The sequence below is a fragment of the Fusarium keratoplasticum genome, chromosome 3, assembly GCF_025433545.1.
Source record: "Fusarium keratoplasticum isolate Fu6.1 chromosome 3, whole genome shotgun sequence".
Taxonomy (NCBI): domain Eukaryota; kingdom Fungi; phylum Ascomycota; class Sordariomycetes; order Hypocreales; family Nectriaceae; genus Fusarium; species Fusarium keratoplasticum.
The window spans coordinates 2,107,725-2,123,377 of NC_070531.1; the positions used below are offsets into that span (position 1 = coordinate 2,107,725).

A 15,653-nucleotide genomic window follows, 5' to 3' on the forward strand; every position below is an offset into this window, starting at 1 on the left:
TCAATTCTAACCACCAAGGGTCACCATATCGCTTCTATCCTTGCATACCCCTCGCCTTTTGCCTATCTTCCCACTCCGAATAGGCACATGCATGCATACAAAGATGATCTGATGGATCTACAGATACAATCAATCCATATCAATCAGTCCTAAAGTCTACCTGTTGCTTAGCGCATCCGTTCTCAATTTGGCGTGTGTAACGTGTGACAGACAGTCAACGCCATCCTGCCACTGCTGTTCCTTCCACCACTACCCTCTCTAACCTCAACATCAACACACCTCAAGAAGGCAAGCCGTGAAGCTGGCATGTCACGTCAAGACCCTCTCGTACTGGCATTGTTCCAGCGACATTGGGATCGAGTCAATTGATCCCTCCACTACGTGGTACTTTCCATGCAGGGCAGTAAATGCAAAGCCACCGCTCAACCCACACACGCACCACGCGTATCCACTTTTGCTCAAGATATCCATTCCAACGTCACCATCAACCACAAACAAGGCACTTTCTTTGATGCGCTTCAGCCTCCGTGGCTGCCCTCCCGAAATGTCTCGACCTGCAAGCTTCACCCACTGCGTCGGTAGCCCGGCCTTTAGCCCCGAGGACCTCATCCAGGATGTCGACCGCCAGAAGCAAGCCCTGGATCTGCTGGCCAAGGATGATCTCTACAACGCCAGCCGAGTGCTGCTGCAGCTCCCCGAGCAGGACCTCTACACATACCATGCCGTAACAAGCGTGAGGCTCGCTCAAGTGCAGCGCGTCGTCAGTCTCGGTGCTGTCAACGGCTTACACACCTGGTACCGCAACGAAGATGGTTCGCCTGTAAGCAAACACGCCTCTCGACGCTGTAGAGATGACAAGAGGCTGAAAGCTGCCGCAGAGAGATGCGCCTTCGCAGGCTGACATTGAGGCTTACATCTCCATCTTCAATCCGGCAACGGCCACGGCCGCGGTGCTCAAGAACCTGGGGACAAACGCCAAGAAGGGCTCGACCCGGGGAGAGGTGGCGGCAAACTTGGACGAGAAGAGATACCTGCACCCGGCGCTCACGGCGAAGCTCACGGTTCCCAAGTGCAAGAAGCCCCCGAGTGCGAACCCGTATTACGATTTTTGGGCGTGGTCGTGCCGGTCACTCGAGTGGTGTGGCCCTTGTCCGGCGGCAGAGCGTGTGGCCACCAGCCATCATGTCCTCCCCATCTTCATGCACCACTTTGGCTGCGCGACGCCGTCGCATGAGAGCCTGTCCATACTCAAGACGTTGGCCGACGGGCGGCCCGTCGCCGACATTGGCTCAGGCAACGGCTACTGGGCATTCATGCTGCGCCGTTACGGCCTGACGGTGCATCCGGTGGACAACATGCAGAGCGAATGGCGAGTCAACTGGGTTGCCGACACGGTCATATCGGACGGCGTCAAGTGGTTGCGCAAGAATGCAGGCGGGAAGGACATGGTCCTATTGCTCGTGTATCCCGTTGTCGGTGGCGGAGTTGGCGGAGGCACCGAGGGGGGGTTCACGAGGAACTTGGTGACGGCATTCCAGGGCGACACCATCGCCGTCGTGGGCACGCAGAATCACAACAGCTACACGGGATTCAAGGGTATGACCATGGACGAGTTCATGGAGAGGGAGCACAAGGAATGGACCAAGGTGGTGCAGATTGCCCTGCCGAGCTTCGGAGGCAAGGATGAGGCGCTATATGTTTTCCAGAGAGGAGAACGAGTACCGCAACAAGAATAAATACATCCAGACTCTTCCAGGTTGCCATTCGTCGCCTCTTCAGCTGGTGCAACACTGCCACTCGCCCAGCCCACGTCAAATTCAACCTCGGAGGTCAAGACAGTTGACTAGGACTCACCCAATGATGCTTTGGGTTTGCAAAAGGTTGGTCTTGAGAGTCAGAGCTTAGATGCTGATCAAGGGCGTTGTTGACATGATGTCACGGAAGCGTTCGGATGGAGTAACAGGTGAGACACTCGAGAACTTCGGTCAAGGGTTGATCAATGTTGACGATGATGCCTGCTAAGTTGACCTTGATCAAGGACGCAACAGTCACGCCACAGAGTGCTTTTCAATCCGACATTGTGCATCTCAACCCTGGGTTTTGGCCCCCAACATGACCATCTCTCGCGTCTGAAATGCGTCTGAAATGCCGTCGTCAGGTCACATCGTAATCTCCATCCAACCTCCTCCATCCATCAGCATCCGCATGCGTCAATACACCCCGCCAGCCCCGCCGGACAGCTTCTGGTCCCCTCCCCTGCCGTCAGCCTCTGAGGTGAACAGCCCCAGCAAGCGGCCCGGTGAACTCTGTTAGCGCTCGGGGTCGCCCGCGAGACTGCGCGCCATTGGCCTGCCCTGTGGGCGTCTCCTGCAGACGCTGCATCGCCGCTCCAGGCTGCTTCCCTTGGCGCCTCGGCCTTGACCCTATGACGGGCAAAGACGCCTGGGATGCCCTGGGATTGGGATTGGCCTTGGCGCAAACTGCTCCAGAGATGGCCCTAAAAGCTCCTGCGGGTGAGGTTTCAGCCCGGACCGCCCGCCATTGACGGCGGCGTGTGACCCAACGAGCGAGAGGCAGGCTTTACTGCAACGGGAGCTCAATCGGGCGTCTGCTTCGCGAGTACGAGACGTTGGATTTTTCTCCTCTTTATATTACTCCATCCTCTCTCTTCTCTCCTTCCAACCTCGCCATTGTCGCAGTTTCTCTGCTTCTTGTTGTCAGAGAACGTGGGCATCGTATCGCGACCCCACGAACCATCCCCCGCTTTGCGCTCTCAGATCGCCGTCCAAGCTAGATCCTTGAGTGGTCGCTGGGCCTGAGCGCTGAGCGAAAAAAGAGAAGAGATCATGTCTCTCAACGTCGACGACCGCTCGAGAAAGGGCCGCTCTAGGTCCCGGTCCCGTGATCGCCGCACCAAGGATGAAGTTCCCTCCGAACGCCCCGGCTACGGCGACCGCGAATCGAGCTACATCTACCCCGAAGACGACCTTGATGATCGCTACAATCGCCCCGGCGACCCCAAGGCCAGCGGCGCCCTCCCTTACCCTGAGGAGGGTGGCCTCTACCCAATGGTTCCCGGCGAACAAGGCGACTACTCCCAGCAGCCGACATACCGAACAGCTTCTCCGCCCCACGACTCGCCGTACCGCGCTTCGCACGAGAGGGTAGACAACAATCCGCCAGGAGCTTTCCCAGAGGACAATCGTCGCGAAAAGGAAAAGGAGCCCTACACACGCACTGTTGAGCCCCGCGACGAGAAGCATGACCGCCGCCAGGAGGAAGAGGAAGACAAGTTCAAGTTTCTCCCACAAAAGTACAGTCGCAAGATCGCCGCCAAGATCACTGGCCAGTCCTCGGACAGCGACAAGGAAAAGGACAAGAAGGACAGCCGCAGTCGCAAAGACAAGTATGACGACGACCTAGCTTATGGCAAGCCTTCGACGCCTTCGCGTCCCAAGGGCCCGTCAGATGACTTGGCTTACGGCAAGGCCTCGGGAATACCCTCAACCGCTAGCCAGGCTGTGTCTGGTTCTTACAGCGGCAACAATCCGACTACAACTCGTGGTGGTGTCTACACTGGTGCTGCGCCCACTCGCGACCAGTACTACCCTCAGGAGCAGCAGGGCAATGTCCCTCCAACTCAGGGTCAGTACTATCCTCAACAACAGCCCGGTGGTGTCCCACCTTCCAAGGACCAATATTATCCCCAACAGCAACCAGGCGGTGTTCCTCCCTCCAAGGATCAGTACTATCCTCAGCAGCACAGCGGTGCCCCTCCTCCCAAGGACCAATACTACCCCCCGCAGCAACCCACGTATGCGCACGGCGATCACGAGTATGACCCTGACCGACGGCGTCCACTCAGCCCGGCCGTAGACGAGTATGGCCCTCGAAGGTCAAGGGAGGACGCATACAGAACTGAGTACAACACAAATGTCTTGACCGTTGAGCCCAAGGAGCGTGATCGCGACAGGTCCCGCGACCGCCGCAAGGAGAAGGACGGCCGAAGCAGCTCGGATAGGCTCGGGGTCGACTCCAGCAGCCGAAAACGTGAAAAGTCTCGAGATCGATCTCGCCGAAGGGAGAAGTCGCCTCATCATCATAGGCACAGATCGCGATCCAAGGATGGACACCGCAGCCGCAAGGACAAGTCTCCTGCGCCTCCGACTGAGAAGATGTCATCTCTCAGCGTGAACACCGCGCTGGCTGGTGGACTGACTGCTGGTGGACTGGCAGCTGGCGCATCACTTGCCAATGCCCCGCCGTCGCCCATGTTGGAGTCGTACTACGGCACCTACCAGGCCTGTTCACCCATGCCCTCGCCTCTCTTGCTACCTTCTGCTGATGACAAGGCCCTTGAGCCACTCTCTCCTCTCGGCTCCGACAACGAGGGCGACAGCAGACGTCGCAGCCGACGCGCTCGCTTCCACGATGCCGAGGACATAACGACCCAACTCGCGCAAGCTCTCAAGAGCAGCCGCCGGCCTGACACGGCGCCGCTCATCGAAATCTTGCCCAGCCTGACGCACGAGCAGGTCATGGAGCTGCGCGCCGAGTACAAGCGGCTCGTCAAGACGGGGCCGGAGCGCAAGGGCGTTAACCTCGCCAAGCACATCCGCGCCCGCCTCAAGGACGAGGACCCGCTCCTCATGAAGGCCTGCTACTCGGTCGCCCTGGGAAGGTGGGAGAGCGAGGCCTACTGGGCCAACTTCTGGTATCAGGGTGACAAGACGCGCCGCGAGCTCCTTATCGAGTCTCTCATGGGCCGTACCAACGGCGAGATCCGCCTCATCAAGGATGCCTTTACCGACAAGAAGTACGACAACAGCCTCATCAAGTGCATGAAGGAGGAACTCAAGGAGGACAAGTTTAAGAAGGCTGTCCTCATGGTCCTTGATGAACGCCGGATGGAGGAGTACGACCACTATGGACGCCTGCAGCCCCTCGACTATGGCCTGGTCGACCAGGACGTTGCCGACCTGCGCCGTGCTGTTAGATCCGAGAAGGGTGGCGAGACGGCCATGATTACCATCATTGTCCAGCGCAGTGACTCTCACCTGCGTGCCATCCTTCAGGAGTACGAGAGGCAGTTCCGCGCCAATTTTGCCCGTGATGCCCTCAAGAAGAGCGGAAACTTAGTGGTGAGTGTCTCAGAAAACCCTTACTTACCTATCTGACGTCAACGGCTAACATTGTCTCAGGGTGAACTCCTCGCGCATATTCTCAACGGCGTCATCAACCGACCCGTCCGAGACGCTCTCCTGCTGCACCACGCCATCTCTGCGTCTCGCAAGGACGGTCTCCGTCGGGAATTGCTCATCTCTCGTCTTGTCCGATACCACTGGGACCCTGACCACATGCGTGCCGTCAAGCAGGCCTACCGCGAGCGTTACAACAGAGGCCTGGGAGATGCTGTGCGAGAGGCCACGAGTGGCGAATGGGGCATGTTTTGTGAGGAGCTGTGCATAGCGCGAACGCCCCCTGATGTGAGGAGATTTGACAAGATCAGCTACAGTACGAGGTGAGCGTGATGGTTGAGTTGGGTACATATTGAGTCAGGAGGCATGTGTGGGATTGAACAGCATGTATTTTGGTCATGTCATGAAGTTGCATGTTACAATAGCGCAGCCACGGCCTATTTTGTTTTGTCATTGTCATGAAGCGTCTGGATAGGCACCATCAGTTCCATAGATATCTCTAATCCATCTCCTTTCTGGCTACCTCTCTGGCTCCTGAGACAGACATATCCATGACTACCTATGACCTCTTGGAGCCCTTACCTCCTCGACCTCCCTTACCTTGCCCCTTTCCACCACCGCCACCCTTCTTCCCGCCGCCACTACCTCCTCCGCTGCCGCCAGACATCATGACCCTCACTTTGCCAACTGGCACGACGTTGAAAGTCTCCTCGGGCTTAAGTGCCTTGATCAGCTCCACCTCGCGCGGCCACATGCGCTCCGAGTCACGGCTGCTCTCATCTATAGCCCCCTTCTTGCTCGAGTCGGCCTTCCACCTATCGAGAACCTCCTTGACAGCCTTGCCCTTCTTGGTCGTGCCGGGCTGAAGCTTGGCCTTGTACTTGAAGCGTCCTAGGGCGTTCCAGGGCGCGCAGACGGGAATGGCTTCAAGGATCTCGTCGCCGGGCAGTGGTGTGCCGACGAGAGCATCCAGCTCCGTCATGTGGCTGGCTTCGTCAACATCGAGCATGTCGATGCCCTCATCCATCATGACACGTCGAATCTCCTCGTGCTCGGCAGTCTCCTTCTGCTGCCGTTGATGTTGTGCCCGCCGTCGCTCCTTGGCGGCTGCGAGTTCTGCCTCACGCTCCGCTTTAGCCTTTGCCTCGGCTTCGGCCTTCTTTTGGCCGACTGTTGCACCGATCAGAGCCTCAGCGGCGGCGCGGTCATCATCGTCTTGGTCTTTGTACTTTGCTGCTATCTTCTTGGCCTTGCCTTTCTGTCCTCGCTTGGGAGGAGCTTTCTTCGTTGAGGCCGGGCCCGGGGTGCCAGTTCTCGACGTGGTGGTGGATGCCTCGGGAGACTCGGATGGCTCTGCGATAGACTCGGTGGGCTCTGGCCCTTCGGCTTCAATCTCTTGTGGCTCGGCGGTTTCCTGCGTGGGTGTTTCTTCGGGAGTTGGTTCGTCTGAAACCTTGAGGTCAGAAACACCTTCCTCAACCTCATCGATGTCGTCGTCGTCGTCATCTTGGCCTTGTCCACGACCAAATGCCTGAAGAGGGTTGTCACGAGGCTTCTCATCACGCTGATCATCTTCAGACTCATCGTCTGATACATCGTCGGGTTGTGCTGCTTCACTCTGCTCAGCCTCAGCGCTTCCTTGTCCGACCTCGACTTGAGGAGTCGTCATTCCTGAAACCGAATCGCCAATTGCAGAGTCAACATCGTATAGGCGGTGCTTTACGTGCTTCGCCTTGCTTTCCTCACTGATCTTGAAAACGACACCCAAGCCTAGGAGAAGCTGAGCCGGGGGGAGAAAGTTCTTCTTTCCGCGAACCATGAAACTTCCAGTCGGCAGAAACTCTCCAGTTGGCGCTGACTTTGAGACCTGGTCCGCGTTGACCCACCAAGCAGACATGCCGGCTTTCGAGTCCCAGGCATCAGAGGAGCATACAGCAAGCGAACCTGCCTGGGACAGCGTCGCGGGAGGGATGGGTGCATCCGGTGTCTTTGGGTTATTCTTGATGATGACGCTCGATGCTCCATGGAGGTCGGCATGGCAGTAGACGTCTCCCTTGCGCAAATACCTCTTGTAAACCATCTCGTTCTGCTGTGCATCCTTGCCACCGATGACGAGGTAGCCATCAGATGAGATGAACCAGATGAACTTTTCGAACCACAGCTGCTTGCGGATCGGCTGTAGCAGTGCCTTCTCTTGCTTCAGTCCCTTCTTGAGGTCTTGGGTGATCTTTTGTTCCGCATTCTTGAGGGCTCTAGAGGCCTGTTGTTGCGTCTTTTCTTCTTTGACGGCTGCCGACTTTCGCTGATCGAAGTACTCTCTGGCATTGCTCCAGGGGCTGAGACCGAGGTTGATTTCCACGCTCAGCCCCTTACTGAGTTGCTTTCCTTTTGCCGGTGTCGAATCCTCTTCATCGGCGCTCTCATCATCGTCTGTTTCGTAAGGGTCGTCTTCTTCCGGCTCAAACTCTTCTTCTGCTAGTTCAAGCGTGATCAGGTTCTCCGCCAGGTTCAGAGGCAGCTTGATAATATCCGCCACCGGATTGTGTCGCTTCTTCTCACGCTCGACCAGCTTCCCGACATCCACCCAGTCCATGCCTTGGCTAAGCAGTCCGTTGACCGCATCCATGGCTTCCTGGACACGCTCGACGTTGGCCTCGATAGCGGCAGCTTTGCGAAAGTTGAGGTTCTGGGCCTCTTGCAGGCCCTCGATCCGCTTCGCTTGCTCCTGTTTTGCGGCATCTAGTTTGCGTTTCGCCGCCGCCTCTCGCTCGCTGAGTCGCGATTCAAGTTTTTGTCCCTCGAGCGAAGAAAAGAACTCATCAACCGTCTCATTGTATCCCTTGAATTCGAGAACCTCGATGGTAGGATCTTTGCTGAGCTTCTGGGGAACAAATGGGTGGAAGTCTTCATAGAGAAGGTTTTCCCGCTTCGGTTTCGAATCGTCATCCTCGGCGCCCTCGGGCTTCTCTCTGCGCTTTGCGAATATGTAGCCGGTACATTCTCCTGAACTAGTAAGCTCGTCGACCGTTTTACGAGCCTCCGTCAGTGACTTGACCAGGTCATCCAGCAAAGCCTCGTTCGCCAGAATCTCTTCCGGCTTGATAGAGGTGTCAAATTTGTTCGTGTGCAACGAGTGATCCACAAGCACTGGTGGTATCTCGGTAATTGACACAGCAAGACTTTTTCTCAGATCACCGCCGGGTTTTCCTTTCAGCTTTTTGGAAGAGGCGGCCGCTGCTGCTGCCTTGTTCACTGCAGCCTGAAGAGCATCGCGAACCCTGTCCTTTGTCAAGGGAGGTACCCCCGCAAAGTTCTGCCTGTTCTCGAGAGAATATTGTAGTCCGACCCGCTGCGGTTCTTGGCCTTCGCCCTCCGAGACGGTTCTCGCGAGGGTCAGGATCTTAAGGTCGGCATCAGTGAGGATGATGTTGCCGCTCTGGGGAAGTGTTAGCTACAGATCTTCACCAAGACTGAACGACTGAGGCACGTACGGCAAAGAACTCTAGGAACAGTCTGTATTGTCCATCACTAAACTCAAACTCGAGGACTCGATCGGTTCCCACTTGGCTAACAGACGTCAACCGCCGGGTCTTCAGGAACTTTCGAAGCCTTGCGACAAAGGCCGAGGGAGCGGCAGCCGTCGTACGGGCGAACTCGGTCAGGTGACAGCGGAAGCCGGTGTCGATGACCAGCTGCTTCTTGTTATCCGGCTTCGCGAACTTGAGGAGGAGGATCTTGGACGAGAGATCGTAGACGTTGGAGAGTCGCAGAGTCACCAGGCGCTGCTGGAGCTCGTGTGCAATGACCTATGGGCAACGGTCAGGCGCATGATCCCAAGAGGCAGGCTCAACATAGCACTCACTTTGACGTCCAAAGAAGAAAACCTCTGCTTCATCTTGAAATATACTTCTCAAGGCAGGGATTATACGTCACACAGAGGCTCGAAAATCTCAACCTCTTCCTCACAGCACTCGATCATCGTGGGGTAATTGGAGGGGCATGCTGACATCATCTCTCACGTGACCGGACACAAGATCGTGATCCTTCACCACCGAGTCCCCAGCTCATGAACTTGCGACGAGACGAAGAAACGCGGACCAATAAAAAGAATGGCACATGTTGGTACCAACCAAGGCAATAGGAACCTCGCCGGGCCAGAAAGGCATAGTTTATAGTAAAATAAACAAATAGAAATATAAAATGAATAAATTGTTCCCTAAAGTCTTCACTTGAGCTTGGTTTTGTTGCTATGGTTTTGTGGATTAAAAAGGTCGAGTCTTACTAGGTAGGATTGCCATTTGGAAGTTTTGAAGGCATTTGCGGGATCAACGGACGCAGAGCTCCAAGGAGGTTGCATACATCGGGATGGGTCGGATCTGACCTGCCAGACATTATCTCTTGCTTTCATGTACTCTGCAATGGCACTGATAGTCAAGAAGCTTGTGAGAGGCCAAGACAGACTTGAAGAATGCGGCGTGAAGTCTGGATGCCACCATGCTGAACTCAATGCACCATTGGCATGACCAGAAACCAACGGGCTTGCATCAACAACCACTGGAGTGGTTCGGAGCATGCGCATCAGCAGCTTGAATGAGGTGATGACGAACGACATGCACATCCAAACCCCATCGGCACTCGTGTTTGCAGAACTGCTACCCCAGGTTTGTCTTAGACATCACATCGGCTATGGCGCAAATCAACAAGCTGGCAATCTCGCTGGCCCTTCTGACATGAGATTGTTGCAGATGCATCCAATGCCGTTAGGCCGAGGCTCGTAGAGCAAATTACCAATTCCTCCCCCAGAATAGCAACCAACGACAAGGTGCAACATATTCCGGGATTCAAACAACCGCGAAACGTGTCCCGCACAGTACGAGCCGGAGCCAGCCCAGGTGCAACCGCGGTAGAGACGCGGCCCCAGAGACTAGTGACAAGGCTTGTGCCGGTGGTCTGAGGCTATCTCGCCAGCCCTGGAAATGGTCCTGACTGGTGGCTCTAGAAGGCCAGCTGGAAACCCACACCAATCTAAAGTACGAGAGCAAGGAAACTTATGTCAGCGGAGTAGCATTGGACCTGACGAGTTGTCACAGCAACCTTGAGCCCAGGCCCCTGAGAACGACCTTGGCGTATTAGCGCTCCGTGGCCCCCTGGATTTGTTATTGATGAGGATTGTCTGAGCTGGGATGAGGCACAGTGTGCGACGAGGTCAAGAACAACTCTCGGGCGAAACATGTGATCCATTGGGTCCCGTATCAGAGCCAGCGGTCAGGAAGAAACCTTGCTGCAGCTGAGGGTGATCATGACGGCCCCGATTTCGACAGGCGTCAACCACAATTCATAAATATGGAGGCTGGGGATCGCTGGGAAGAGCCCAAGATTGGCAGAGTTTGGCGTTTGCAGTTGCGGAGACGCCGAGGCCCCCCAATCCCATCCATTCTCGTGCTGAAGCGGCGCCCGTCGCGTCGCAGAGCGAGGCCAAGTACCGTGCTGTAACCCACCCTGCACACCAGGCGATTCGCCGTGGAGGCTCGTCCTCAGGTGCGACCATGGCTGACACCGCGTACACTAAATAATGCACTTGCATAAAGGCGAGGGAGGATCCAATCGCGGGCTTCCACGATATCACCCGCACCCGTTCATTACGAGTTCCTGGATGCCTGATCATCCGTCATTGCTGCAGCTGTACGAAGCTTGATGTGTCGAGCTTGGAGCAGATGCTGAATTTGAGGAGGTTGGGGATTTCATGTGGCAGCCAATGAGCCGAGGACACCACTTCAAGACGTGCCCGGGAGCGTCCCGCCACGCGGTCTCGTCAAGTTGTGACCATCCATTCAACCGTCCAAAGGTAATTATTGGTATACGCTGTCGAAGTGAGTGATTCCGTCAATGGTGACGGCTCTTGGCAGCGGCACTCGCCCAGCCATCCACTTTCTCAGCTGTGCCATGGCTAAGCTGAACAACCCCAATTTGACACGAGCCAAAGCCTCCCCTGGCCGGCCTCAACCATCAGTAAACAGGAGCTCGCAACAAACAGTAACAAGTAGTTGGTCGGGGACACTGTACCATTGCGGGCTGGAGCGGCTCGACGGCTCCACACCCTGATTATGATGGGTTGGTGGTGGCGCCGAAGGAGAGTTGTCACTGGCCAAGACTCAGACCAGGTCAAATTTTGCTTTGCTCCATGACGCGGGCTCTTTGATCAGGTCGCCAGGAACACACCAACGAAACAGGGCCGAGCTAAGATGAAGGTCGAGTCAGGGGGAAGGAGATGAAAGATCGCCGGCTCCATGTTTATGCTCTCCATCCATGGTTCATCTCGTTCCAAGAAGCCAGCCAGCCACGACAAAAGAGCGGCGGTGACGGGGGAACGATATCTCATCTCATATGGGGTTCCTCTTGCCACTGGGCAATAACTCTCATTTAGAGGTGCCACTCGAGCCCCGTCTAGGAGCATGGGGCCTCGTCTCATCTGGCCGAGGGAGGCGGGAGCTCAGGAGCTGTGGGCGAGAGCTGGTTGGAGCTGGGGGAAGCTGGCTGACGCGGAAAGCTGGCTGGCTGATTGGCGACTGGCTGGAGCTAGGGGGGAGGAGCTAACTCACATCAGACATGAGCTCTCCGAGCTCTGCTGGCCACTGTCTCTGGCTGAGACGCAGGAGGAAGGGTTAAAGTGGCCCCAGAGGTCGCGGTGGACCTGGCTAACGGATGGTGTGGTGGGGCCGTCGGCAGCACGGGGTCCGGGAGGAGGATCTATACTTGTTCTGGATATAGGTAAACAACAGACTCAATAGACATCCCTGACATGTAAACACAACGACTGGCAGAGAGACGTCCAACGGCAACCAAGTTGGACAATCGACACGCCCCCCCGAGGGTGTCTCTTTTGGCAGAGGGAGAGCTCTGGTCGTGAGACGGCTTGGACGGAGCAACAGGACGGATCAACAGGACGCAGCCGAGGGAGCAACACACTCAGGCAGAGTCGTCCAATCCCGCCCCCGTCTTCAAAAGCCCAGTTTCGTTCCGTCAGGTCCCTCTTCTCATCCCTCACTCCAATTATCGCCATCCACCTCACCGTCGAAGAAACAGAAGACTCTGACGAAAAGAACGACTGAAGGCCTTTGCTCGCCATCTACCGATTCTTTTCAAATCTCCGACTTTTGTTTCCAGGAACAAGAGCCAGAGGATTCTTCTTGTCTTCCTTTCGAGCTTCGGAAGGTTGTATGAGAAGGTTCTCTCGCGCCAGCAAAAGTCGCAAACCTGGACTTTGAGGCTCGCGTCCCCGTCCCCTTCAGCATCTTCCCATCGACATATCGGGAAAGCGAATCCCACACCCAGACCGTCACCGAAACCCACGAAGAGGTTGAGATCAAACCCCAACAGCCACAAGCCGGACGGGAAGGTCAATACTCTTCTGTCTCCGTCACCGCCGAACAGGTTCCTCCCCGCGAAGAACGGTACAGCGAAGAAGAGGTCCGTATTACGCGTGAAGAAGAACGTTACCGCCGTCCCGGTGTCCAGAAATTCGAGCAAGAGCAGTTTACTATCCGCGAAGAGCACCGACGGTACGTTATGATTTTCAGTTGCAATTACTCAGTCTCGTTTCCCCGTTTCTTCTCGGTTCGAAAGGGGACAATTTCCTCTGTGGTTCCGAGAGGGGAAGAGAAGCCTCGCTTTCTAGCCTGGCCTTGCTCTCACTCTCAGTCGTCCCCTTTTGCTCTGATCCCATGGTCATCAATGGGGACGTGCCAGAACATGCCCAACAATAACAAAAACAACAACAAAACAACACAGGCGATTCTTGACCTCCTCAGGAGGGATCCATTGCCGCCGCCCCTGACCTCACTCACTCGTCTCCTTTCACCTCAATTCCCCTTACTCTCGCTTGGGCTTCGCCGACTGGCTATTACCCACTCTGCAAGCGCGCGTCAGCCCCCCCTCTCTCTCCCTTGTCTCGTCCCCAGCCATCTCATCCATCCTCATCTCATCACACCAACACATCAACACACACCCCTCCCCCCTGTCCAATGCCACCTTGGCCCACCTCAGCTGGGATGGCTGGCCCGCCTCCCCAAATTACTTTTTTCCTACCTCCCCTGTCATCAAGCCCTTGGCGCCCTAGCCCGCTGGCCTGAGCCTGGCCTGAGCAGGGCGGTGGAGCTCCTCAGGGGCCGCCCGCCTCCCGTTGCCATATGAGACGCAAGCGAGATGCAATAGACATCCATCAGCTAACGCAGACAAATCCAGACCTGAACCTCCTTCCGAATACACTACTTCTCACGTTCACGTAGAGACCGACACCCACCGTCATCCCTACTACTCCACCCCCATTGACCTTGCTGAGCGAGAATACCGCCAGCGCTACCGCCCCAGCACCGCCTTTTCCACTGTAGACCCTCCTTCTCGTCCTCAGTACCAAACACAAGACACCTTCCAGGTCTCCAACTACACCGTCGAAGGCCGTCCCGCTCCCCAATACCACTCCTCCGAGAAGACTGAGATCAACAACTTTACTGTTGAAGGACGCTCCTCTCACCCCCAATACCACGAGAAGACCACCGAGATCAACAACTTCACCGTTGACGCTCGATCTTCCCGACCTCAATACCACTCCGCTGAGAAGACTGAAATCAACAACTTTACTGTTGACGCCGGATCCTCTCGCCCCCAGTACAACACCACCGAGAAGACTGAAATCAACAACTTCACCGTTGACGGACGATCTTCCCGACCCCAGTACAACTGTACCGAGAAGACCGAGATCAACAACTTCACTGTTGATACCCCTTCTTCCCGCCCCCAGTACAACACCGCCAAGTCTACCCACGTCAACGAGTTCACCGTTGACACCCCTGTCTCTCGTCCCTCATACAAGAAGGACGTGAAGTTCGCCGAAGAAACCGTTGAGACTACCAAGGTTACCAAAGACAACAAATCCAAGATGGGTTACTACGACGAGGACGGTATGTGAAGACGACCCCCTTCCACCCTCATCCCTCTGCCACAGAGGGCCATTGAGCTCCCTCATGCCGCTCAAGACAGTCAGAGCTAACTTGCCCAGCAGGTCACTACCACTCCTTCCGCTCCGGCCTTCACAAGCTGGGCGACCGCATCGCCCACCCCGGACGCCGTGAGGTCGAGTGCGAGGCCCCCCGCCCCCGTCCCGGTGACTCTGCCGAGGCTTACCTCCCCAACACCGTGACCATCCCCTGCCACCACGTCCGCCTGGGCGACTTCCTCGTCCTCCAGGGCCGCCCCTGCCAGGTCATCCGCATTTCCACCTCCTCTGCCACCGGCCAGTACCGCTACCTTGGTGTCGACCTCTTCACCAAGCAGCTCCACGAGGAGTCCTCTTTCGTCTCCAACCCCGCCCCCAGCGTTGTCGTTCAGACCATGCTCGGCCCTGTCTTCAAGCAGTACCGTGTCCTCGACATGCAGGAGGGCCAGATCGTCGCCATGACCGAGACCGGCGACGTCAAGCAGGGTCTCCCCGTCATTGACCAGTCCAACCTCTACGCCCGTCTCAGCCAGGCTTTCGAGTCCGGCCGCGGCTCCGTCCGTGTCCTCGTCCTCAACGACGGTGGCCGCGAGCTCGCTGTCGACATGAAGGTCATCCACGGCTCCCGCCTGTAAGCAGCGTGTCGATTTTCTCTGAGAGAGGGCACCGCTTGTAATGCGACTTTTCCTTCTTCCCGCAACCTCAATTGGAGGCCGGGGGCGGCGCTTCTGGCTCTTCCCTCAGCGATGAGGGTGGAGGGCCAGGGCTGGTCTCGGTCTCGCCTGTAACATGTCAAGATAGCTGGGGGATCTGTTGTATGAAGTGGTTCAACTTTGTTTGTGTCGAGATTGGATAAAGCAACCGGAAATATGGAGTCTTTTGCGTAGAAGGGAAAGTTCCTGTACATGGACTGTAGTAATTGACAAGTGATTCCATATCTCATAAACCTACTGTCTCTTGTTCAACTGCCTTTGTGATGATTGATGTGATTGTCCATGCTTATCGTCTGCCGTGAAGCTGACCAGCCAAAGGTCCATCAAGGTTCTGGTCACGCGTCACACTAACCCTGAATGGAAGTCAGCTCGTGTTAGCCGATACCGTGTTGAAGCTACCCTATGCCTTTGACTTGAGCTTGGTGCAAGTCTTCTCTGCTCACTCGTGTCATGGAAATGCATCTATTCACCGGTTAAAAGAAATCTATTTGATAGTCCCATATAGTAGTCGTCGAATTCAATCTGTTATCTTCGTGCCTGCAGTCTCGTGCTCCCGATTCCATCAATCTTGCATGCTGTTTCAAGGTGCTTCCCCGCCCAAACGTAACCAACCACCTTAACCTAGAACGGCAACCCTGTTGTCCTCATGGCGCCTTATACGGGAAGATGGTGATTGATAAGGAATGCGCGTGACGTTCATAGCCACCATCGACTCCCCCTCCCGTTCTCTCCCGCTCTTTATACATTTGA

At 56.0% G+C, this 15,653-nt stretch overlaps 4 protein-coding genes across 4 annotated transcripts; 3 read left to right on the plus strand and 1 right to left on the minus strand.

Annotated features, from left to right (window-relative positions):
- Positions 1–544: 544 nt before the first annotated feature.
- On the plus strand, positions 545–1,736 carry NCS57_00402200 (uncharacterized protein; the record flags this gene model as incomplete). The annotated part of the gene is made up of 2 exons (XM_053053998.1): positions 545–820; positions 879–1,736. The coding sequence occupies 2 exons, from the start codon at positions 545–547 to the stop codon at positions 1,734–1,736; spliced, it is 1,134 nt and encodes a 377-aa protein (XP_052916158.1).
- Positions 1,737–2,846: 1,110 nt separating this feature from the next.
- On the plus strand, positions 2,847–5,525 carry NCS57_00402300 (uncharacterized protein; the record flags this gene model as incomplete). Its single annotated transcript, XM_053053999.1, has 2 exons — positions 2,847–5,141; positions 5,202–5,525. 2 exons carry the CDS (start codon positions 2,847–2,849, stop codon positions 5,523–5,525), a joined length of 2,619 nt encoding a protein of 872 aa, XP_052916159.1.
- A 232-nt stretch (positions 5,526–5,757) lies between these two features.
- Positions 5,758–9,093, minus strand: NCS57_00402400 (uncharacterized protein; the record flags this gene model as incomplete). The annotated part of the gene is made up of 3 exons (XM_053054000.1): positions 5,758–8,634; positions 8,690–9,004; positions 9,061–9,093. 3 exons carry the CDS (start codon positions 9,091–9,093, stop codon positions 5,758–5,760), a joined length of 3,225 nt encoding a protein of 1,074 aa, XP_052916160.1.
- A 2,711-nt stretch (positions 9,094–11,804) lies between these two features.
- NCS57_00402500 (uncharacterized protein) lies at positions 11,805–14,825 on the plus strand (the record flags this gene model as incomplete). Its single annotated transcript, XM_053054001.1, has 4 exons — positions 11,805–11,832; positions 12,445–12,757; positions 13,440–14,155; positions 14,254–14,825. The coding sequence occupies 4 exons, from the start codon at positions 11,805–11,807 to the stop codon at positions 14,823–14,825; spliced, it is 1,629 nt and encodes a 542-aa protein (XP_052916161.1).
- Positions 14,826–15,653: the final 828 nt, after the last annotated feature.